Raw genomic sequence first — 24,016 nt, forward strand, 5'->3', positions numbered from 1 at the left:
ACTGTGTAAGAGGGGAAATTTCCAATGACAAGATGAAGAAACCATCTGCGGTTAGGCTTATAAAGCCCCTCTCAGACCGTCTTTAATTAGCCAAGGCTATAACACTGGTGTGGTACTCCAACTGGTAAAAAAAAGTGGAAAAGAGGTGGATCCAGAGAAACAAACTGTAAAATAGCTATTAGATTGCAAGGGTAGGACAATGTACGTAAGACCTCGAGATCGGAACTTTTGTATGAGAAGAGAGTGGTCAATGTTTTTTTTGCTGATGGACAGTCATGTACACATGGATTATTTTTTTTTCATCATTAATTTTTATTGAACAAAACTTTACAAGTTATTTGGAGTACAGAAAAAAAGTAGGATGCAAACAAGAGGGGGACATAGGGAGAAACTCCTTGCAGTGGGAGTAGGAATTGCTCAATGAGTATTATAATATATAAATAACTGGAACATGTAAAAGCAAAGAATAAAAACCATGAAAAGAGTTAAAACAATAACATGGCTGAGCTAATTACAATGAAGGAAACCAGCATGGGAAATATTAGGCATCTTGGGGGGATTCAAGTAAGGCTAATGGTGATGAAGCCAGGGAGAAAGGGGAGTGGTCCCCAGTAGCTCCCGCACCGTCCGTTGTATATTCATGCCACATAAACCTATTCATAATGGGAGCTGAGGCTGAGGTGGAGTATGGCATATCAATCATCTCCACCTCAAAGCTCTGCTGAATTTTGGATATGATCCTGGACAGGGCGGGGGATCAGTGGCTTTCCATCTTTGGGCTATGTCAGCCCTAGTTGCTATTAAAATGTGACCCAGGAGGTACCAATCTTGTTTAGGGACAGAGATAGGATAAAGATGGAGCAGTGCCACTGCCGGGTCTGGGTCCATGGGCACTCTCAATACCACAGAAATAAAATCAAACCCTTCCTGCCAAAGAGGTTGAAAGTGCAGGCATGTCCAAAAGACATAAAATATGTCAGCAATACGGATGAAAAATTTGGATTGAGATGGCCAGATAACATAGAGCCTGGCCAGGGTAAGGTAAAGTGTGTTAACTAGTTCAGTGTGCATCTCAGTAAGATTAACACACCTAGACATACGTTGAGAGGTAGTATAGATAGCTTCATATTGCTGTGGCAAGAGAGAAAGATTAAGGTCTCTCTTCCAGCGCGCCTGAGAAGATGTCTTGGGCACAGTGACTAGGGATTGAAAATACTGGTACTAGAGTGGTTTTCTGCCCCTATTGGAGCCTTTTGTCATTCTAGCTAACTTCTTAACATCTGGGCTGGAAGCAAAGACAAGGAGTGGGGAGACCTAGAGGCTACTCCCACCCAGTGGTGAATTTGAGCATATTTGAATATGTCTTTAAGGGCATAAAAAGGTCCTGAGCATAAAGGTCTTTAAGAGAGAGACCAATCCCCTGGAGTGCTTGGAGCACCAGGAAGCAATATTAAGTTCAGGAATAAGTTTAGAGAGGGCTTGGAGGGACAAGTTGCGGGTAGGTAGTGAAAAACATTTATGTCGAACCATAAGTCGGTCCCAAATCATCAGAGCATTCAAGATGGAGAGAAGTTGGTAGGTAGGTACTGGGCGAGCACACTTGGGATTCCACAACAGGTTTACTAGGGGATATGCCCAAATGGAGGCCCATTCCGGTCCACCCATGGTTTAGTGTTGGAGGGTTGAAACCAGTCCCTAAGGTTTGACAGTAGGCATGCCTCTTGGTAGAGGGCGAGGTTGGGAAGCGTTAGGCCTCCCTGACGCTTTGAGAGGGTCATATGATGGTAAGTCATAAGTGGACGTTTCTGTTTCCAAACATAAGTTATCATTAGTTTGTATAATAGATCCATATATTTTTTAGGAACAATATAGGGTATGGTGCGAAAGAGATACATCAGTTTTGGGAGAAGCATCATCTTAAAAGTAGCTATACTACCCAGCCAGGAGACCTCGTAATTGATCCAACTCTTAGTCAATGAAGTAGGGTGCGTAAGTAGTAAGGTAAAATTGTATTTAAATATATCAGCAATGGTGGCAGTAATATCAATGGCCAAGTAAGACAGAGATTTTTATACCAATAAAAAAGGGAATTTCCGCTCTAGAAGTGTAAGGGTGGGTAGGGAAATGTTTATTGGCAAAGCCTCTGATTTTGTGATATTAAGTTGATAAAAGTAGGCAGCACAATAGCTATATAGTATGAGCTGGAGGGCCGTCAATGAGATCTCATGGCTGGTGACAAACAAGAACACATCATCTACAAACAAACATAATTTATGAGAAGATGAGTAGAGAGTGACCCCGGGAAGGTGGATGCTGACCTAATTGTTTGTGTCAATGGTTAATTGGCCAAGGCGAACATGAGAGGGGATAGAGGGCAGTAAATTTGGGTTTACTGGAGAGCCACAACATCTGTCCTGCATTTATGAAAGGTGGTGAGAGCTAGTGTGCATTTATTGGGGGAGTTGAGGCCCCAAACATTCAGAGAAAGAAATTAGCCATTGTCTATGCAGTGGAGGGAGAATTTTTACAGAGGTAAACAATAAGGAGAGAGCATCCCATGAGCAATAGGTAGGAAGGGAGGAAAGGAAGGGGAAGAGAAGAGTAAATAAAACCAAAAAGGGAAAAAACAGAACTAACCTAAGAAACGGGGCTAGAGTATTTGCCACAGAGGAGATGCAGTGGCAAAATAAGTAAAATGTGGGGGTGGTGAAAAAGTAGGAAGCCACCCATGCGAAAACTTAATCAAATAGGAGGGGAGAACAAAAAGAAAACCCCACCCAAACCTTAGTTGTTAAGTTGTAATGAATTTGAAAAACCAGGTGAAACACAGTAAATACAGTCGTAGAGTATTACACAGTGATAAGACCATAGAATAATGTAACATTTAAACGGACCTGAATATGAATAAAAAATACGTTTATGCATAACAGTTAATAATAAACAAACTGTAAAATATAATATGTCCCGCCCTCATTGGAAACTAAGTCAGGGTATCTGCACCCCAGTGCCTCCTAAGTGGGGACGATGCCCCAAGGCAACCCTTATAGGGCAAGACTGGGTTAGATAAAGCAACAAATAGGAAATATGTTATATTTACATCAGCAAAATGAGAGTTTGGCAAGACAGCCTATATTGTTAGCATAACACAAGAGAGGTAACACATGGATTATTTTTATGGTTTGAAAGCTTACAAAATTAGTATTGTTAAAGCTTACACAATTTGGATTACTTAGAGATGAAGAATACAGATGTTGGTAAGTAATACTGGGGGGTTTTATTTGTAAATAAATTTAATGGGGAGAATGGGGAGTGTGTTTTTTTAAAAATGTTTGTGTTGGGGCATTACAGGTCACAGCGGGCCTTGTGTGTCAGGTCATGCTGATACTTGTAGTTACCCAAGTGCCAGCATGCCCTGGCTGCATGAATATGCTGGTACTTGTAGTATTTCAAGCACCAGCAAGCCCAAACTGTTAATGGTAGCCTGGGCTTGCTGGGACCTCAAGTCCACCAGCAAAAAATTGTGTATGGGTTATTAAAACTAATTGTATTACTCCACACTCACCAACTAGGGGTGTGGGAAGAGCCCTGGACCTTTTAGCACGTGTCTGGGTACCCCTAGGTAGGGGGCCCGCACTTTATTTCACAGATCCCAACTCCTTAAGGAATCCAGCCACATGCAGGGCCGCCGAGAGGGGGGGAGCGGGTACTAATTACCCGGGCCCGGGCATGTCAGGGGGCCCGGGCACTCGCGCCGACGATTTTTTTTTATTTAATTTTTTTTTTCTCCTTCTTTTTTTCGGCGGGGCGGGGGAGGGGGGCTCGGTCGTTGGTGGGGGGAGCAGGGTAGTAAAAAACCCAAAACCATACTCACGTGATTGCGGCACCGATGTCTCTCCTCTATGCTGCTCTGTGCTCTATTGCTCCAGGCTGGCCGAATGCGGGGTTTGACATCATCATGTCACACCCAGCATTCAGTCAGTCTGGAGCATTGGAACACAGAGCAGCAGAGAAGACAAGAAGGAAGAGAGAAGTAAAGGTAAGTGAAGGGAGAAAAATGGGGGGATTAAAAAACGGGGGGGGCAGCATGACACAAAGGGGTTAAAGAAAGGAGGGACAATAGCAGTATGACACAGAGGGGTTAAAAAAAGAGATACAATAGCAGCATGACACAAAGGGGTTAAAGAAAGGAGGGACAATAGCAGTGTAACACTGGTTAAAAAAAGAGGGACAATAGCAGCGTGACACAAAGGGGTTAAAGAAAGGAGGGACAATAGCAGTATAACACGGGTTAAAAAAAGAGGGACAATAGCAGCATGACACAAAGGGGTTAAAGAAAGGAGGGACAATAGCAGTATGACACAGAGGGGTTAAAAAAGAGGGACAATAGCAGCATGACACAAAAAGGTTAAAGAAAGGAGGGACAATAGCAATATGACACAGAGGGGTTAAAAAAGAGGGACAATAGCAGCATGACACAAAGGGGTTAAAGAAAGGAGGGACAATAGCAGTATGACACGGGTTAAAAAAAGAGGGACAATAGCAGCATGACACAAAGGGATTAAAGAAAGGAGGGACAATAGCAGTATGACACAGAGGGGTTAAAAAAAGAGGGACAATAGCAGCATGACACAAAGGGATTAAAGAAAGGAGGGACAATAGCCGTATAACACAGAGGGATTAAAAAAAGAGGGACAATAGCAGCATGACACAAAGGGGTTAAAGAAAGGAGGGACAATAGCAGTATGACACAGAGGGGTTAAAAAAAGAAGGGACAATAGCAGCATAACATAAAGGGGTTAAAGAAAGGAGGGACAATAGCAGTATGACACAGAGGGGTTAAAAAAAGAGGGACAAAAGCAGCATGGCACAGGGGGTTAAAGAAAAGAGGGACAAGCAGCATGGCACAGGGGGTTAAAGAAAAGGACAAGCAGCATGGCACAGGGGGTTAAAGAAAGGGGCAAAGGCAGTATGGAGGGCGCAGTGTGATCATAAGGGGGCACATTAATGTGTGTATGATGGCACAGAGCTTTTGGCAATGTAGTGTGTGTGAGGTAGATGGTGGCTAATTAATGGCTGCTATTTTGTTTGCGGGGTAATGGGATTACTATTTTAATGTTGGGGCTGGAGGAAGGCCTAATTATTAATAATGGATGTTATTGATTTAACGGTGGGGCTGGCTGTAATTTTCTAAATGTAGCCATTTTTTTTCCAAATAGGTCCTCCAACATTCCATGATCCAGACAAGCCGCAACTAAAGAAATCTGCAGCCACATGTGGTAAAAGTGAGAAGAACAGGTAGGACAGAGCAGCATAGTGTGTGAAATGTTGTGATTCTAGTAGGGACAATGTCAATGTTTGGTGAGTCCAGCGGGCGCAGGCCAAGACTGAACTCTTTGTGTGCACACTGCATTCTTCCTGTACTACACAAGGGTGCTAGATGTCCTGAAAGTCAGGAATGCTTGGACAAATGTCACGCTGCGCGGAATTCAGGACCTATTGATTTTATTGTGCTAGCCACGCCCCAACGGCGCATTTCCACGCCCCCAATTGTGCTACCATACACAAGAAACATTTTGTGCCGCTCAACTATAAGGGGGGGCCTCATGAATTTGTTGTACCGGGGCCCTGAATTCCTCTTGGCAGCCCTGGCCACATGCACACCAGCCTGGGGCTGGTTTGTCATTATGGCAGGGGGATCCCATGCTGTGGGTTCCTCTGCTATAGTGCTAGTTGTAGTAAAATCGGGGGGAACCTACACTTTTTTCCACCTGATTTTGCTACTTCCAGCCTAGAATGGTAGCACTAGGGTTATTCTGTTTGGGAGGGAGGGGGTCTACATTGTTTGTTTATTTATTTTAACATTGCCAAGTGCTGCAGGGTGCAAAGGCTGTAATGCCACCAGACTCGGTGCAAGCACTTAGACTAGACCCCTAGCGCAAAGCTGACTTGGATGTGTCTGCACGGGAACGCCTTTACTGTACATTGCCTATGTGAATCCGCCCCTTCCCCAACCAATTCACTCCCATAAATCGTAGGCTGCAGTCAGTGTTTTTGTCACTAATAACCCATCTGGCTTTGCACATGCACAGAATTATTTTGCGGAGGATATGCTCAAAAGAGCCAAATACGTTCCTTAATGTTTCAGGTCCACTGACTTTACTTGTTTAACATAACTGTCCCTGCTTTTGTATTTCTGTGTTTTCCACTGTCAGATGCTGTAGAGGACTATGTTGCCTTAGAAACAGGGCCGGTGCTAGGGTCCTTGGTGCCCTAGGCACACTTTCACATCCGCCACCCCCCCAATGCACACTTTCACAATCTGCGCCCCCCAGGCACACTTTCGCAATACGCCCCCCCCCCCTCCCCACGTCTTTCCTTACCTTTACTTGCCGCCATAAAGCTACTCCTCTCTTCTCCATCTCCTCTCCTCCACTCAGTGACACTGTCGGGCCGTGATGATGATGTCACGCCCGACAGTCAGTGAGTGGAGGGGAGGAGACGGAGCAGAGAGGCGGCGGTGGTGATCCATAGCCCCTTCCCCCTCTCGGTGGATTTATCGGAAGCTGTGCGGCGGCTGTGGAAGGTATGGTCAGCGGTCGCTGCACAGTTTTAAAGTAATTTTTATTCTGTGGCGCCCTCCAGAGCCCGGCCTAATGGGAGCGCAGGGCCGGCTTAGAAATTAACAATAGCAATAAAAATAATAATAGTAATAATGAAAATGGAGTTAAGGTGGGCAGAATTTATTTGTATCTCTTTGGTGCCAAAGGGCAATAAATAAGAAGTATAATTAAAATACAATTATTGGAGTAAATTTGCTGCTGCCAATTAAAAGTATGTACTTCAAAAAAAGCTTTAACTAAAACAGAAAATGATTTGGCTTTGCACATGTATTCTCCAATAGTATATTAATTAAATATATACAGAAACCTTTTTGTAAAAATGTACCATTTATTAAATAACATATAAAAATATACAAAACAGGCAACATTATTATTGATCAATGATAACAAAGTGCTATATACTCTGATAAGCACGGCAAACAGATGAAACTCACACAGATTGGAGGTGGAGGTAAATTTGAAAGGTGGGACAGATTTATATTTTGGATAGGGCATGTCGCAGATCAACTTTAAATTTCATTGTCAAAATAAAGCTATCAAGTATTTGTGTGCTAGATGAAAAAACAGCCAGGATTTGACTCATAGTTGCCTACTCTCCCAGAATGTCCGGGAGACTCCCAAATTTCCAGGAGTGCTCCCGGAGAGAGCAGGGCAACCTCCCGGTTACTAATCGCCTCACAATAGTCTCACAATAGTGGTGGTGAGGGGAATAGGACGCATCATAGTGGCCCCGCCCACTGCTGTATGTGATTGATGTTTTCGAGGAGGGGCCAAATATGTGATCCATTGGGCTCCGCCCCCAACACGCCCACTCCCCCCTGATCTCTCAGAGAAGTCCTTGTTAGTGTTGGCAAGTATGATTTAACTTATGTGCGAAATAATAAACTAATTTGCACCCCTAGAATTGTAACATGGTTTATCCTGGAGAATATTTACTCCTTTTTTTGCCTTACTTTCCTTGACTCAGGTTACCAGTCTTCTCACTTGTCACCAATCAAATAATTTGGTGTAGGCCGCTCCGCTCACAACACAAAAGCAGCAATTTATGCTTCCTCCCCAGCACTAACTACTAAACCATTTATTAATCACCCCCATGTCTTCCACCTGTGAACCTGTGTGCCAAGGAGTGCAAGTGATTAACCCTGTCTGCAGCAAAAGCATGCGGACTCTCAGAAAGACTATCAGTCTCTCTTTTAACAATCCATGGCAAACTGCCCTTTTTGACACAATACTATATATCTGTGACAGCAATAAAGGGCCTCACTCATTTAGAATGCCAATTAGGTGCAAATATTCTAAGGTAATGTGCAATTTTTAAACAATAGACAAACTCATTAATTCAGAGTGAAAGCAGATAGTTAGCCCCTTCAGTCTAATCGTGCTGAGCAAAATCAGGTTTTAAAGTTCACACCACTCCATAGATATCAAAACTGGTCTTCTAATGCATTTCAGAATAAGAGACTGTAAAATCCAATATATATGTATATATATATAAAAATATATATTTATAGCAAATGGCTGCCACACTCTAAAATACTGGTAGGTTACTCCAGTAAATAGCAAATTCATAATAATGAAGATGGCGACTCTTATTGAATAGCATCCAGAATGTTCATTTATATAAAGGCTATGTTAAGCTTATTGTGTATGTATTATGTATTAGTTTATCTTACTGGATAATAAGTTGAGCGCCATCTTTGTCTAGGTGGTGATTACTAATATGTATATATGTGTATATATACATGCATTTATATATATATATATATATATATATATATATATATATATATATATATATATATATATATATATATATTGGAATTTACAGTCTCTTGGTCTGATATACTTTATCTGAATTCATTTTCAGAATAAATCAATATAGCCCAGTCCAATTGTAGATTTTGCAATAAAAACAGATTTACTTCATTTTAGATCTTAAGTTACATAGTTACCAAAGAGATAGTTCAGTTCCCACACAGCCTGCAGTCCCATGATTTCTTGGCAGAGAGTGTGAGCTCTAAGTTGGCTGCAGGCCAACTTACATTTTTTTACAATGATGGGTATTTACAAAATGATGTCATCACAGATGTCACATGGATGGTTCAGAATGAATCAACATTTACTTTACGGATCTACTTTGTACAAGATAGTATTTTCGCAGTATTTTACCAGCAATTCCCTAAAATAATAATATGTATTATAACAATAATATATAATAATATTGCAAATCAGGCTGCTGACAATAAATGTTATTATTATTATTATATATACAACTTTAACAGTCCACTCTACCTAAAACTACAATCATTTTAAAAAGTGTATTAATAATAATAATAATAATAATAATAATAATAATAATAATAATAATAATAATTCTACCCTTGATTTGACCATGTAGTGCTTAACCCAATTTGTCCTAACCTAAGTATGACCCTTTCCCTGTACCAAATGTTGCTACTAGTATATAATTTACCATTGATTATTCTATCAATTTCCGTTTTTGTTTTTTTTATATATTTCCATATTCTACTGGTATCATAAATAAATGTATATTTCCATACATAAAACACACTCCTCTGTTTTGGTCATTCTTGATATAGGACAGAGGAAAATCATAGACACATGGATCAATTCAGGGGCAAACGCAGGATTTCTAGAGAATGGTTTCCAGGCCATACCACCAGTGGGTGTGACCAGCATGCATGGAGGTGTGGCAATCATTTTAGACAGTGTTAAGTTGTTCTCCAACTCTTCCTATCCCCATCATACACAGGCAATGCTCCGTGCATAACTGATAGGTGCATGCAGCTCCCCCTTCATGAGCAGAGCTATGTGAAGTGGAACATAACTCCCAACTGTCCCTACAGTCAGAACTAAGTCCTAACTGAATGTGTCAGTTTCCAAAATTGGGACTGACCCACCAGAATCAGGATGGTTGGTAGATTGTTCTGCGATCTCCTACCTGTTCATGCTACTTTTCACTACTTATTGCTGCTGCTTGTGTCTTAAGCTCAGTTGCTGCTTGTCTGAATCCTGGAATGTTGGGTCTCTGTTTGGAAAAAGGACAGGTGTTTGAGACACATAGAAATCCAAGAAATAAGTGAGCACAATAGCCCCTCCCCCTCCCAAAGCAACCCGATATTAAATCAAAAGCACCCACGTTTAATATTTAGACCTCCCAGCAACCAACCTGGACAGTAAATTAATGTTATTCACATTTAATAAAAAGACCCATTTCCCCCCAAACAACCCCAACATTAAATTAATAGTATTTACTTTTAATAAATAAACCTATTTCCTCCCAAATATTAATTAATTAGCATTCACTTTTAAGAAACAGCAATCATTCTCCCCAAACTGAGCCACACATTCAGTTAATAGCACCTATACCACCCCAGCATTAAATGAATAGTCCCATCATCCCACCATTACTAGGTCTGCCATAACCCCACTATTAAATTAAATATCCCCCACCATCACCCCACTAGTAAATTAAAAGCTCCCACTCTCACCATATTATGAAACTAATATTTCACACCCCACCCACATCTTATAAAATATACCCATGCACTTATATTAAAATCCCTTTTACCCCTCCCCCACACCTACATTAAAAGTCCCTCCAAGCCAGGCTCCGTATATACTCGAGTATAAGTCGACCCGAATATAAGCCGAGGCACCTAATTTTACCACAAAAAACTGGGAAAACGTATTGCCTCGAGTATAAGCCTAGGGTGGGAAATGCAGCAGCTACTGGTAAATTTCAAAAATAAATACCAATAAAATTACATTAATTGAGGCATCAGTAGGTTAAATGTTTTTGAATATTTATTTCAAAGAAAAACAGTAAACTAGCTCTGTAAGTGGAAAAGAGATTCAACAAAACCAATATGGTATCAACAATAACTTTAAAAGTTCAATAACCTAAGCTCAATAAGCAACAAGCTAAAACAAAAGAGTTAAAATTCTTCAAAACTGGATTCCTCCTCATCATCTCTATGTCCAAACAGAGCTTCAACTTTATCTGGTGTGAGGCTATCAGCATAGACATTGTAGTCATCACAGAGTTCGCAGTCATCACCATCACTGCTGTCGTTCTCATACAAAGCGCTATCTTCACTGCCATCCATAGCATTACTAATGCCACATTTCTTGAAGGCTCGTTGCACCATGTCCTCTGGAATCTCTTCCCATGAATCACGAACCCACTTTGCTACCAATTCTATGTCGGGCTTCCTCAGATTTCCAACTTTTGTCAGTTGGGCTTGACCAGATGACATCCATTCATGCCACATCTTTCGCACGCGGTTTTTGAAAGGTTTGTTTAAACACACATCTAGGGGCTGCAATACAGATGTAAGCACACCTGGAATAGCGACCAAAGTAACTTGAGAAGACTTTGCCAATTTTTTTATGTCATCAGATGTGTGGGCTCTGAACATATCCCAAACCAGTAATGATGTTTTTTTCTTTAAGGCTGTTCCTGGACATCTGTTCCAAATATCTTCCAGCCATTTTTGTTGTTCCGTCTTCATCCATCCAGCCTTTAATATGTGCACGCACTGTAATTCGTGGTGGGAATTTGACCTTTTTAGGCAAGGTCTTTCTATTAAAAATAATGACAGGCCGCAGCTTACTTCCATTAGCCAAACATGACAGAACGACTATGAAATGTTTTTATTAATTTCCTGTGGTTCTGAGTAAAATAGTTTTTTCTCCCAAACTTGCCACAGTTCTGTTGCTAGGAAGATCAAAGGTCATAGGTGTTTCATCCATATTCCCAATATCTCCCAGGTCAAAGTTATGGATCCTTCTTTGTTTTATGATGAATGAATGGAATGACATCACTTTTTTCATCAAGGTCTTTTGGCAACTTCTGTGAAATCTTTGTTCTTTGCCCCAAACGTAAGGCAAACCTATTCATAAAGCGGGTACACCATCCTGCTGATGCAACACAATTTTCAATGTCTGGTGCTTTTAATTTGTCATCTTTAGCCATTTGAAGGGCACGTTAGCAAATTCCCATACGTGTCACGCAGTAACCATTTTGACGACACTCTATAACCCATTTATGCAATTCAGTCTCTAGAGCTTCATATGAAGTCGTTAAACCATGTCAAGCTTTTTTTGCCTTTGGAATTTTTTCCAAGTCAGCTTTCATTTTCCGCCACTCCCTCACTTGTTTTTCGTCAACACAAAATTCCCTACTTGCAATACTGTTATTGATCTTTTCTGCTCTTGACATAACCTTAAGTTTGAAGCCAGCTTCGTATGACCTGCGTTTTTGTTTTGGTCCAGGATTAGAAGTATTGGGATCCATTTCTAACAGAATAAAAAAAAACATCTAGTATTTTATGCACTTTATTATGCTCATCTTCTTTTTTTTTTTTACTGTACTTTACTTTTATACATTCAGCTGAGACCCCAGGCTTCCACTACAGTGGAAGCACATTCTTTAGAAGCAGCGGCACCCAGCAGTTATGCTGCTCTAGATAACAGTGACCCCCCTGTTAGGATTTGTGCATTGCAATTAGTGAGGGCATCTCGGCTTCTCATCAGCACCCCTCGCCGCTAACTGCTCTGGTGCACGATCCAAATCCTTGAAGACACACATACTTTCGGTTGCTTTGTTTTTGAAAGATGGGTGATGATGCAGGGTTGAATATCTGGGTGGCATGGTGGCGTAGTGGTTAGCACTTCTGCCTTACAGCACTGGGGTCATGATTTTAATTCCCAAACATGGCCTTATATAAGTGGAGTTATATGGGGGGCGCCGGTTCCCTGTCTCGCCCAGGGCACTAAAATGGCTAGTTATGGCACTGTACACTGTGTCACAATGAGGGGAAGGAGCTTTTAATGTAAGTGTGGAGATTTAATGTATATGTACAATAGTTCTAGTGTAAACATAGCCTGCAGAATTTGGTTTTGTTGAGTTTTTCAGCACATTTTTTGTGCTGAAAAAACCCCCCCTCGGCTTATATTTGTCGATTACGATTACCCCAACACACAGGACACCTACAAGAAAAAAAACGAATGTCTGTGCAGGGACACTGTTTAAACATTGCCGTTTTAATTTAAAGGCATGAAGGGCACACTGACGTCAAACAGTACTGCCGGAGAGTTGGGCAGTCGGAAGGAGGTCCTTTCAGGTTTCTGCTGCCATCAGAGATAATATACCTGTCGTTTTTTCATTCATTCATTTTTACCTTGTAGGTGTGCTGTGCGTCGGGGTTATCGTATTCGGGTAAGTGATTACCACTGTTAATAATTATTATTGCTCACTACAGAAAGAGAGGGGAAGGGGCCACAGTTAAGTTGTAAGTATATTGATAAAAATGAGGTAGATACAAGTACATTTACAGAAGAGAAGTTACTAACAGAACTTTCAAAATTGAAAGTGGATAATTCAATTGGACCAGATGGAATACATCCAAGGATACTAAAAGAGCTTAAAGGGGTGCTGGTAACACTAATAACAGACTTATTCAACCAGTCACTAGCTACAGGACTAATTCCAGATAATTGAAAAATTGGAAATTAACAAATGTAGTCCCACTACACAAAAGTGGAAGCAATAAAGAGGCAAGCAAATACTGGCCAGTGAGCCTTATATCAGCAGTAGAGAAATTAATGGGAAGGCTCATAAATGAAAGAGTTGTAGAATATCTCAAATCCAGTAACTTACAGCATCCCAAACATCAAGGATTTACTGTGAGAGATCTTGTCAAAATCTTATTGACTGGGTGACTAAAGTAATAGAACAGGGGGGGGGGGGGTGTAGATGTAGCTTATTTGGATTTCAGTAAAGCTTTTGATACTGTCCCATGTTAATTAAACTCAAAAGCTTGGGTTGGATTCTAAGATGGTTGACTGGATAAGAACTTGGTTACAGGATAGAAAACAGATTTGTAGTAAATGGAGTGCATTCATAAGAGGTAAAGATTACCACTGGAGTACTCCAGGGATCCATACTTGGACCAGTGGTTTTTAATATATTTTTTGGTGACATTGCAAATGGTATTAAAGGGAAAGTGTGCTTTTTTCAGATGACACACATTTATGCAACAGGGTAGACATATCAGGAGTAAAACAAATGATTAAAGATCTAATTAGAATGCATGAATGGTCAAGAGTGTGAAAACTACAGTTTAATACCAAATAATGCAAAATCAAGCTCTTGGGTCTCAAAAACCAAAAGCCAAATATAGTATTAACTGCAATGTAATGGAAACTACTGAGGAGGAAAGGAATTTAGTAGTCAATATTTCAAGTGACTTAAAGGCATGTAAGCAATGTAAAAGCAATAAGAAAGGCAAACCAGATACTTGGTTGCATAGGGAGAGGAATCAGTAGCAGAGAGAAAGAAGTAATTATGCCACTGTATAGGTCATTGGTATGGCCTCATCTAGAATAATGTGTTCAGTTCTAGTAGCCATATCTCCAGAAGGATATAAATACATTAGAGACTGGATCAATTAATGTTTGAGGTTACGATAGGTTAAAAAATTAGTTAGATCGGCCAAGTAATTCTTATCCTCTGTCAAATTCTATGTTTCTATGGATCAAAGGATAGTTTCTTTAGAATTAGTGAGCTGAGCAAATGTTTAAACTAGGATGGAAATGTGCCAATGGAGAGAGACAGGTTAAAGAGGTATGCAAGAGATGGGCATGTAGTTGGTGAGAAGGAGCAGAGACGTTGGTAGTAAATAAGGTAGAGTGGACAGGATGTAGGGTGAGATGACAAGATGAGTACAGAGACCTCAACTTCAGTTACTGGAGAGAATGCATCAAGGGTGGATTGGGGAATGTAGGAGAAGGTGGGTAGAGTAGGTGCAGTGTGTGAAATTTGGTGTAAGGAAATATCTTGTCGAATGGTATCAATTATGTCTTTGAAATAGGTGTAAATATCATGGGCAGTGAGGGAGGAAGGTGGAGAATGTGTAATGCGTGGGCAGAGAAGTGAGTTGATGCATAAGTTGATCTGTAACGCGTGGGCAGAAAAGTGAGAGATGACACACAGGTAATATGTGTTAGAAGACTGATTGGATAGTAGAGATTTGAAGAATGCTTGTTTGGTAATTGAAAGGGCACTTCTTTAAAATGAAAGAATTGATTTATAGTGAAGGAAATTGGCATAAGAATAAAATTTATTCCAGTGGCGCTCCGCAGTGCAGGAGCACTTTTCAGGTAGCTGGTCTGCTTGGTGTGCCATGGTTGGAGAATGTATTTGGTGACTGGAGCTGCATGGCCTAGACCTGAAGGGAGTGTTTTGTTGTAGAAAAACGTAACCTGATTAGGGCAGGACAGTGCAGTCATAGTAGAAAGTAGTTGTTTTAGAGAAAATGAAAAGTGGATTGGGTCAAGAGTATTTAGGTGACACTGTGTATGTGTGGATTTGGCTGCTGGGGAGAGGGCATGATGTAAGGTGATGCTAAAGGAAAGGAGACTGTGGTTCATGAGTGGGAAGGCTAAGTTGGAGAAACTAGAGATATAGCAGCAGTGGGAATGTGGCCTACTTGGAGAATCAAAAGGAGGAAGTAAGTGAAAGATGTTTAATGGCAGCAGAGACAGCGGGGTTATCCATGGGAATGTTGAAATCACGTAGTATGAGAGTAGGCATGTCAAAATATAGGAAATAAGTGAGCCAGGCAGAAATGCAGGAATTGGGTAAATGGACCTGGAGGAATATAAATGACAGCAACACAAAGGTGGAAAGGAGAAAATAGATGGTTAGTGTGGACTTCAAAGGAAGAGAAAGAGAGAGAGGGTTCAGAGTTTTTAACAGGGAAGTTGCAGTATGAAGAAATTATAATGCCTACTCCAGGAGAGCTGCAGGGGATGTAGTGTCAGAGGAGGTGAGCCATGTTTATGTAATGGGAAGGAGATTGAGGGATTTAGAAATGAATAGATCATGAATGGTTGCAAGTGTGATTATGGTTGCCAAAATTGGAAGTACGTGGTGGAGGGATGGAATGTTTTTGGATGAAGAGTGAAACGTGAGAAGATAGTGAGGATTGTATGGGCCTCAGACTGGTGTTATTAGGCTAGACAGTTTCTGCAGCTCTCACATGACAAAGTCCAGAATGCTGACATTTGGGTGCAGATGGTCCAGCAACAAAACAAAGATGGAAACAGCAATCACAATTTAGTTCAATGGGCAGCTGAAAAACTAAACAGAGATTTCAACAGCAAGAACAGTTGAGATAATTGGTTCTACCAGCTGAATAGAGTTGGTAGTTCAGTAGATCCTAAAAGAGCCTTGTTTTTTATGTGAAGTCAATCCTCAGTGCTACTCTGATGTTTTCCAATGGTATTCAGAAACAGTGAATGCTTTATATTTGTGAGAACAAGGAAAAGTGGGAGCTTGGGAATAGAGCTGAGCTAATGTTGTTAGGCTGCTGGCCTGATCACCAATCCACAGAACTAGATGACGGAGGTCTTCACCTATAGCAGCCGCCTATCCCTTAGAACTTGATGTGCTCACTGGTACTCAGATGCCTCCAGGACTTAGCTCCAAATGTTGTGTGGGTTGGTAATGCAGGACCACAAAGGCAGGCCAGGAGACTGGTAGAAAGCAGCGGATAGTCAAAACGATAGCCAAGGTCTAGGGTCACAGGTAAGCAGGGTAGTCAATAAACACGCCCGAGGTCGGGGTCACAGACAAGATAGCAGAGTCCAAGGTACAGGCCAAAAGGGTCAGGGTCACGAGCAAACAGGCAGGGTCTATTAAAGTAATTCTATAGTTTTCCAATAAGCATTGTCTAAACGATTTGTGTTTCCAAAGCACAAAGTAATTTATTTTAGCAGATGCAAAATTTTGGCAGTTCAATACATAATTATAATACAGTACAGCCAATACCAAACATAAACATATCCATATCGCCGGGCCCTTCGCTGCGCTAAGCTGCACTCCGCTGGTACCAGCTTACAGTACTTCACTCCAGAATACTGTGGTCAAAGATGACTGTGCTAATACCAGCTAGAGCTGTATTATATATACTGTAGTATAATCAGGGGAACAGATATCATCTCCTGGGTGAACAGCAGCAGTAAGACACACGAGTCCAGGAGTTTCTGAATAACAGCCACAGCCAGTTTATTCACCAGCTTGAAAATAGGAACAAAACACAAATAAAATCCTAGCCGTCTGGCTTCTAGCTAATACATTTATGGAGGCTCTCTCTCATGTGTAGGACCTTATGTCCTACACATTCACCAAACCACATGTAACTGTTGCTCCCTGCAACAGAGTGTCTTGGGAGGCACTCACCTCTCCCAGGTCTGAGACCCTGGCTGCATATCCCAGCTGCCTTATTACAAACAACGAGACTGATAGAACAGAAGGCCCGGACTGGGCCTTATGTATACAAAGCTGGAAGCCTGGGACACATACCTCTGTATCTAGGCTCCTTCCAGGGACTCTGTCACAACACTCAGTGTTACAGTGAAAACAATGCAGATGGTGTGGCTTGCTTCTGTAGGTCCAGGTATCAGGAAGGTCCAGTGTGCTGCAGGTCATAGGCCAGTTCAAACCAAAATATCCAAAGGTGGGGTCATCTCTCCAGGGGTTGTGCTCTGACTTTCCCGCCAAGACTCCAGTTTTGGCTAGTCTATTAGCATTTTACAGTTGGTATCACTCTGATCATTTATTCCCTAACATCAATAACTAGAGTATGCAATGTGCGATCTCTTCGGCGAATGAACCGGACAACTGCTGATGAATAGGTGATTAAAATGGTACTAAACACAGTTCCTGCAACCTGAACCTCAAATAACACTAAAGTGTACATATAATCATAATATATAAACTAATAATAAGCTTAAATACTATCTGCTCATAAATCACTGTGGAATGGAATCAATATAAATATGAAATATATAAATAAATAAATGTTAGAGTGCGATTGTGTGCGTGCGTATTTTACCGCACGATCGCGCTATGGCATACTGATCGTAATCGCACAGCAAAACAATATTAACCAATATACTTTCGTTCATCTAATTATACGACTTCGATAGGTCCAATAATCTAATCAGGGGTCATGCACAGGAAATCTGACAGAGTATCCACAGGGCTGGGTACAGCAAACAGGAGCAGGTCAGCAAGACTGGTACAGAAAAGCTATAACCGGCAGTGAGGATTCAAACCTCACTGCCTTAAATACTACAGGCAGCCAATCAGAGCCTAGCTCTGAAATCATCCACAGCCCCCTTCTTAATTAATGCCACGCTGTTTAATTAGCCCACAGGCTGGGACTTCTCCTGCACATGCGCCCGGCTATTCAGCCTGTCGGAGTGCCTAAAGATAGTTTTCGGCGTCCGGCTGTTGCCCTGACAGCAGTCGGCCCGAATATCCGGAAGTGACGTCCCGGTCGTCATAGTGGCGACCAGGATGCCAGGAAGAGGCACAGGAAGCGAGCCGCAGCGGCTGTGAGTACCGCTGCGGCTCGTAACAAATGTATATCATTATTGTCAAAATTCAGTTAAGAAGCATTACAGTCTCTACTGCAGTGTTTGCAAATGAAGCAGGCTTGATTAAATTAAATGGCCTTTTTATACATTTATGGTTGGCCTAAGTAATGCAAGAGTTCCAGGCCCAAAACTTCTTATTAAGTCATTCAAATGAATCAGGTTAGCGCCATTTGTACAGTGACTGCCACTGACACTGAATCAGTGGTATTCATTTAAATTGTGTTTGGGAATGCAAGTGCTTGTAAAAGATTAATTGTTAAAGACTACACTGTCCTACTACCTTCTCCATCTCATTGTCTTCTGTGCTCAGCACCATTAGAATTTAGCTTGTTCCTCTTTGTAGGTATCCTCCAGTTCTCAACTGGGTAGATATATTCTCTGATTGGTGATAAATATTGGAGGCATTTAGTATGTGCATCTCAAAACTTCTTGGTTTTGCACCAGTGTGCCTCCATGCTCTTCCCAACAAACATCACATTTTACACCTACTCTCCACACTCTGAAATCATTATACTGTATTTAACATTTTATCCTAAAATACTAATTGTTTTATCCTAATTTATAGATTAAACTTGTCATTACAATAAGGGATTGTTTTTATTACAAGTGTCACTTGTGTGTGTGTATAAATCCTTTCATTATATTCCACTGAGTGCACCTAGATTCTTCACCAAAGTGCAAAACTATAAGATAAGACCTAAGGCTTCAGCTCTGAGCTGGTGCAAAATGTACATCCTTTTCTTTTAAGCAAAATGGCAATGTGCCATATTGTGTGGTACCCCAAAGCCCTGTTAAACAGCACAGAGGAGTGCATAAATGCTTTTAAAACGCAGGGCTACAAGTGGTTAATTGTGCTCCTGAAAACTTGTGCCCAGGAGTGATTGACAGGAGGAGGATGAAGGCCCTGATTGGCTGGGGGAGTAACAGGAAGAGGATGTGCAGGAAGGAGAGAGAGAGAGCAGCATGGTAGAAGGAACAAGGGGGAGGACGTGCAGCCGAGCAGAGAGAAGATAAGCTGCTGCCAGAACTGTGATATTGCCAGCAAAGCGGACGGAGAACAGCTGGGGACACGCAGCGGGGCACCAAAGACAGTCTCCACTAACTGCAGAACCGTCTAAAGGTAAAACCCTATCCTGCAGTGTACTGCACACACCCCAGTGTCAGAGGGAAGAGTGATGAGAGAATCTATCCAAAACTGACATTGCATTCTTGTACAAGGAAGGATTGTGAGAGCTTTTCCCCCAGATCATACCTTTACACATGCTGCAGGGAACAATTAAGACGGTCGTTTCAGCTATATCCTGTGTGTGTGCTGATATCTGGACACCATACCCTGTTGCAAAGCACATGTTCTGATAGAGATTCATTGACTGTTGAGAGAACAGCGCCATCTTGGGGCTGAAATGAGCAACAGCCCTGCTTTCTACTATAATACTTAACCCTTGATGGAAACCTCTTCAGGACATTGGAACACTACGAAATTCCTGTGCACAGGTCAGCCCAGGACGGAGTGGAAAATATGGTAACGTTAACGGGGATAATATTGGTGCACCAAATGTTTTAGATGATGTTAATGTTATGTGATTTACCTAAGAATTGATTTATTAATATTGAAGGTGTGACATTCAAGTTAGTGGTACCGCTGCAATTCAAGTTAACTCAGCAGTAGATGCTAAAATTAAGGCGCCTGACCCGTAGGGAATAGCACGGTACCCCAAACACCTGAATAAGAAGTAGCCCTCTAGTGGGCGCGGTAGTGACTGTAAGAGTCTTGATGGGTTTTTATTGATGGTTATTGCATCATCACCAGTCAGATATTGTTAACGTGAAAGTAGTAACTGTGATTACCAGTGTGCCTTATTAGACAATGTGCATTGAAGATGTTATCGTTATTCTGCCTTATACTCACTAGGTGTATGTCATATGTTAAATGCTATTGTGCTCTATGCTGATCAGACGCATTATTTTGTCATTACTATTGAGCTGAAGGGGTCAGTGGTGCGGTGTCTTACCGAAACTATCCTTACCGCATTCTCAATAAACCCAAGTTGTTTGACCAATCCTTGTCCCTTTCATTGAAGTATTTATCTCCTGACCACCGGATATCCGAACAGAAAATAACCTGACTTGTATCTGGAGGACAAGGTAAGGGACGGATTCCCATCATTACTCGACCAGCACAATTGCACAGCATGAGATCCCCATAAAGACATAAAGTGCCTGATTCATCAAGGCACGGATCTGACAATTTTGAGTGTATTGTACGCAAAATTACTGTGCGCATGTCCAGATCAAGGACATACGGCCATGAACACAGCCCTGTCTGCTCCATCTTCAAATGCAAAAGACACTTACTGCAGCCTACTATTTCAGGGAGTGAACGGGTGTGGTAGGGTTTTGCTATATTCACTGTACAGTAATGTCGTGCCAAACTTAAGCTTGTGCAGCTATGTCCGAATACAGCTCTGGCATCTCAAAGTAACTTGTTTTTCTGCTGTATCTCTTGCTCCAGCTACAGGGCTAGTCTAAGTCCTGAGTACTAGTGATGACAGTCTTGTATGCATGCTATAACATGTGTTTGCAATCAGGGGCAACTGTAAAAATGTGTTTTATGCTCAGTAGACATTATCCTAATAAATGTATTCATAGAAACATTTAAAAAAGAAAACACTTTTTTTTACTGTTTTATCATTAATGTCTATATTAGTAAAGGTGGCATTAATTGAATTTTTTTTTTCCTGTGCAAATTAATAATCCACATAGGTATTGCCAGTCTCCTATTCCTGTCAGTGTCTGTCTGACTGTCCTGCCAGTGTGTCAGTCTCTTATTCCTGCCAGTGTCATCTCTCCTTACAGTCTCTCATTCCTGCAAATGTCTGTCTGTCCTGTCAGTGCGTCAGTCTCCTATTCCTGAAAAAAAGAATAGTTTGGATAAGCCACACTGAACTTGTGTAATATTTCTACATTGAACCACCCATGTATTTAAACTTTAATAAATTATAATTACATATGTTCGTGTTTATCACAGCAGGTGCTTCCAGAGAGACAAAATTGTCATCTATAAGAAGAAAAAAAGAAGAAAAGTTCTCTTATATCCGGTGCAATCTTAGGTTCATCAGAATTAAAATAATTTTAAACTTTATACATTTCATTAAAACTTATGATTTCTGAGCAAAATATACTTAAAAGAGAAGTGAAGAAAGAATGAAGTTATGTGATTTTAAAAAATCTGAAATTCTAAATGTACCAGCAAATCTTAGCTCTGTCTATAATAAACTTTAAGGTATTTAAGTTATTTTGAGAAGCCTTTTTTTTTTTTATTAATTTCTAATCTGTTTATACTAGGAAATAATATCATGCTATAAGGTATTTATTCTTTGAATTTTAAGTAGGTAATGATGCTATGTGGGATTAAATTATTGAGTCATTTATAGAGGGTGTTTATTCTATGTATGTTTGTCCATTGACAAATAATATATCTTTTTATTTAAAATTTTCTATAAATGTCACTCATATAAATATCTGTCCGTCTGTCTTTATTGTGTCCTTGGTCAAATATTTTGTGATTGCTTGATTAACTATGCAAATTGTATAGTCTCCTATTCCTGCCAGTGTCTTTCTATCCTGTCAGTGTCTGTCCTGCCAATGTATCAGTCTTTTATTCCTGCCAGTATCTGTCTGTCTGTCCTGCCAGTGTGTCACTTTCTCATTCCTGCCAGTATCTGTCTGTCTGTCCTGCCAGTGTATCAGTCTCCTATTTCTTAAGTGTGTCTGTCTGTCCTGCAAGTGCAGGGCTGGAATGGCCATCTGGCTCTTCTGGCATTTTCCAGAAGGGCCGATGGCTCCAGTGCTCTCGAGTCCCGGCTCTTTAAGTTCCGCGCGGCCGTGCGATGAATGTCATGACGTCATGAGCAGCCATGTAGAAGTCCTTGCAATGTGCGGTTTAGCTGTCGAGGGCGCAGAGTGAATGCCAGCAGGCTGCTGAGGTAAGTGATTAACATTGTCTTTTTATTTTTAGTATTTGAATTCCTTTCGTGGGATAGGGAAAATGGTGCAGGGGGGACAGGGACAATTACTGGAGGGAGGGGGAATAAGTAAAAAGGACTGCACCAGGGGGAGTAAGTGAACATGTCTGCTGAGGGGGGGAGTGAGTGAACATGTCTGCAGGGGGAAGAATGAGCGATGGCTCCTGGGGGGGGGAGTGTGTGTGATGATGGATGCTGGGGGGGGCAGTGAGTAAACATGGCTGCTGGGGGGCAGTGAGTTAACATGGCGGCTGGGGGGCAGGGGGAGTGAGTGAAAGTGTATGTTAATATAGTGTGTGTACTATGTTAATATAGTGTGTGTGCTATGTTAATATACTGTGTGTGTGTGGTCGCAGTATTTTAATTAGGCATGTGTGTGGGTGGCCGCAGTATGTTAATATTGAGTGTGTGTGGGTGGCCGCAGTATGTTAATATGGCGTGTTGGTGGGTGGCCGCAGTATGTTAATATGGCGTGTGTGTGGGTGGCCGCAGTATGTTAATATGGTGTGTGTGTGGGTGGCCGCAGTATGTTAATATGGCGTGTTGGTGGGTGGGAGCAGTATGTTAATATGGCGTGTGTGTGTGTGTGTTGGAGCAGTATGTTAAGATGGTGTGTGAGGGAAGGGAGGATCTTAATATAGTGTCGGAGGTAGGCTATTTAATTGTGGAGTGTAGGTGGGGGCTAATTATTTAAGGTGAGGAGACAGAACCTTTATTTAATGCTGGGGTGGTTTGGGGCTATTAATTGACCATGGGGCTGATTTTGGGGAGGATGGCTATTTATTATATGTGAATATGAATTATTTAATACCATGGTTGGTTGTGGAAAATGGTTATATTTATTAAACGTAAAATGCTATTTAATTTATTGCTGGGACTGTTTGGAGGCAGGGAAATAGGTTTTGATTAAATGGGTATACTGCTATTTTAATGTTTGGGCTGGCTGGAGGGAAATAGGTCTACTTATTAAATGTGAATATTATTATTGTTTGGAATGGAGGGAGGCCTAATTATAAAACGTGAGTGCTCTTTATTAAACACTGGGGCGGGTTGGTGTTTTCTGAAATCTCATGTACCCATTTTTTTCAACATAGGGCATCCAACATCCCAGGTAAAACCAAGCGGAATTTTCTGAAGCCTCACAGTAGTAACAAGACAGGTAGGAGAGAGCAGGACAGTCTGCAACTGTCCTGAATCTGATGGGACAGCCCTGGATTTTGGTGGCTGTCTCACTTAGTCAGGATTTGGTCCGACTGCAAGGACAGTTGGGAAGTATGTCCCGCTTCACAACGTACTGCTTGTGAAGGCAGAGCTGTGTGCACTGTATTGCTTGTGTAATTGTCTTAAATTTGTCTAAAATAATAACCATGTTACGTAATAGGGGCCCTGCTGTCTTAAATACCCTTGCCCCCCCCCCAGCCTTAATCCAACTCTGGTTAGGGGAAGGAAGCTGATAGCTGCTCCCGGTCCTTGGACAGGACACAGCCTGCAGAGCAAGCCGAGGAGCTCTAAGTATCACAAGATTTGGTAATCTCGTGAGACAAAGTGTTTCCCTGCTCACTCTACAGGAAGGATAGATAAGTACAATGGGCTGGGGGTGTCATAATGTGGCTGGGAGGGTGTGATAAATGTAATGTTTTATTACAATATATGTATCAATGCCCCATGTTGACCACACCCCAGCACAATGTGGTCACAACCTTTTCGGAGCCGCCACTGAGTGGCGGCACACAGTTTATTTGCTACTAGTCTATGGAGGGGGCCCCAAAAGTTCCCAAATTTCTGTTGCTGGTCCTGTACATACCATTAGCTGATACTGGTAAGTTCTATGCTACAAATAGAGAGTCAAGCTGCACGTAATACATTTGTATCTCACGGGACACCGTATAACAATGACCT

General features: G+C 41.5%; 1 protein-coding gene across 6 annotated transcripts in view; it reads left to right on the plus strand.

The window, feature by feature from the left end:
- Positions 1-24,016, plus strand: part of LOC142143592 (alpha-1,4-N-acetylglucosaminyltransferase-like) — a 292,621-nt gene that overhangs the window by 229,810 nt on the left and 38,795 nt on the right. For 2 of the 6 annotated variants that reach the window (XM_075201555.1, XM_075201550.1), the window contains exon 2: positions 12,834-12,864. The exons of 2 other annotated variants lie outside the window; for them this stretch is intronic. Coding sequence is in view for 1 of the 4 variants with exons in the window: in XM_075201550.1 (XP_075057651.1) it covers positions 12,834-12,864 (31 nt within the window). In the remaining 3 variants the exon portion in view is untranslated. Of the gene's footprint in view, positions 1-5,216; positions 5,296-12,833; positions 12,865-24,016 lie in introns of all 6 variants that reach the window. 2 more of the 6 variants (XM_075201553.1, XM_075201551.1) reach the window with 2 other exon arrangements.

This window comes from Mixophyes fleayi, chromosome 3 (assembly GCF_038048845.1).
Source record: "Mixophyes fleayi isolate aMixFle1 chromosome 3, aMixFle1.hap1, whole genome shotgun sequence".
Classification (NCBI taxonomy): Eukaryota; Metazoa; Chordata; class Amphibia; order Anura; family Limnodynastidae; genus Mixophyes; species Mixophyes fleayi.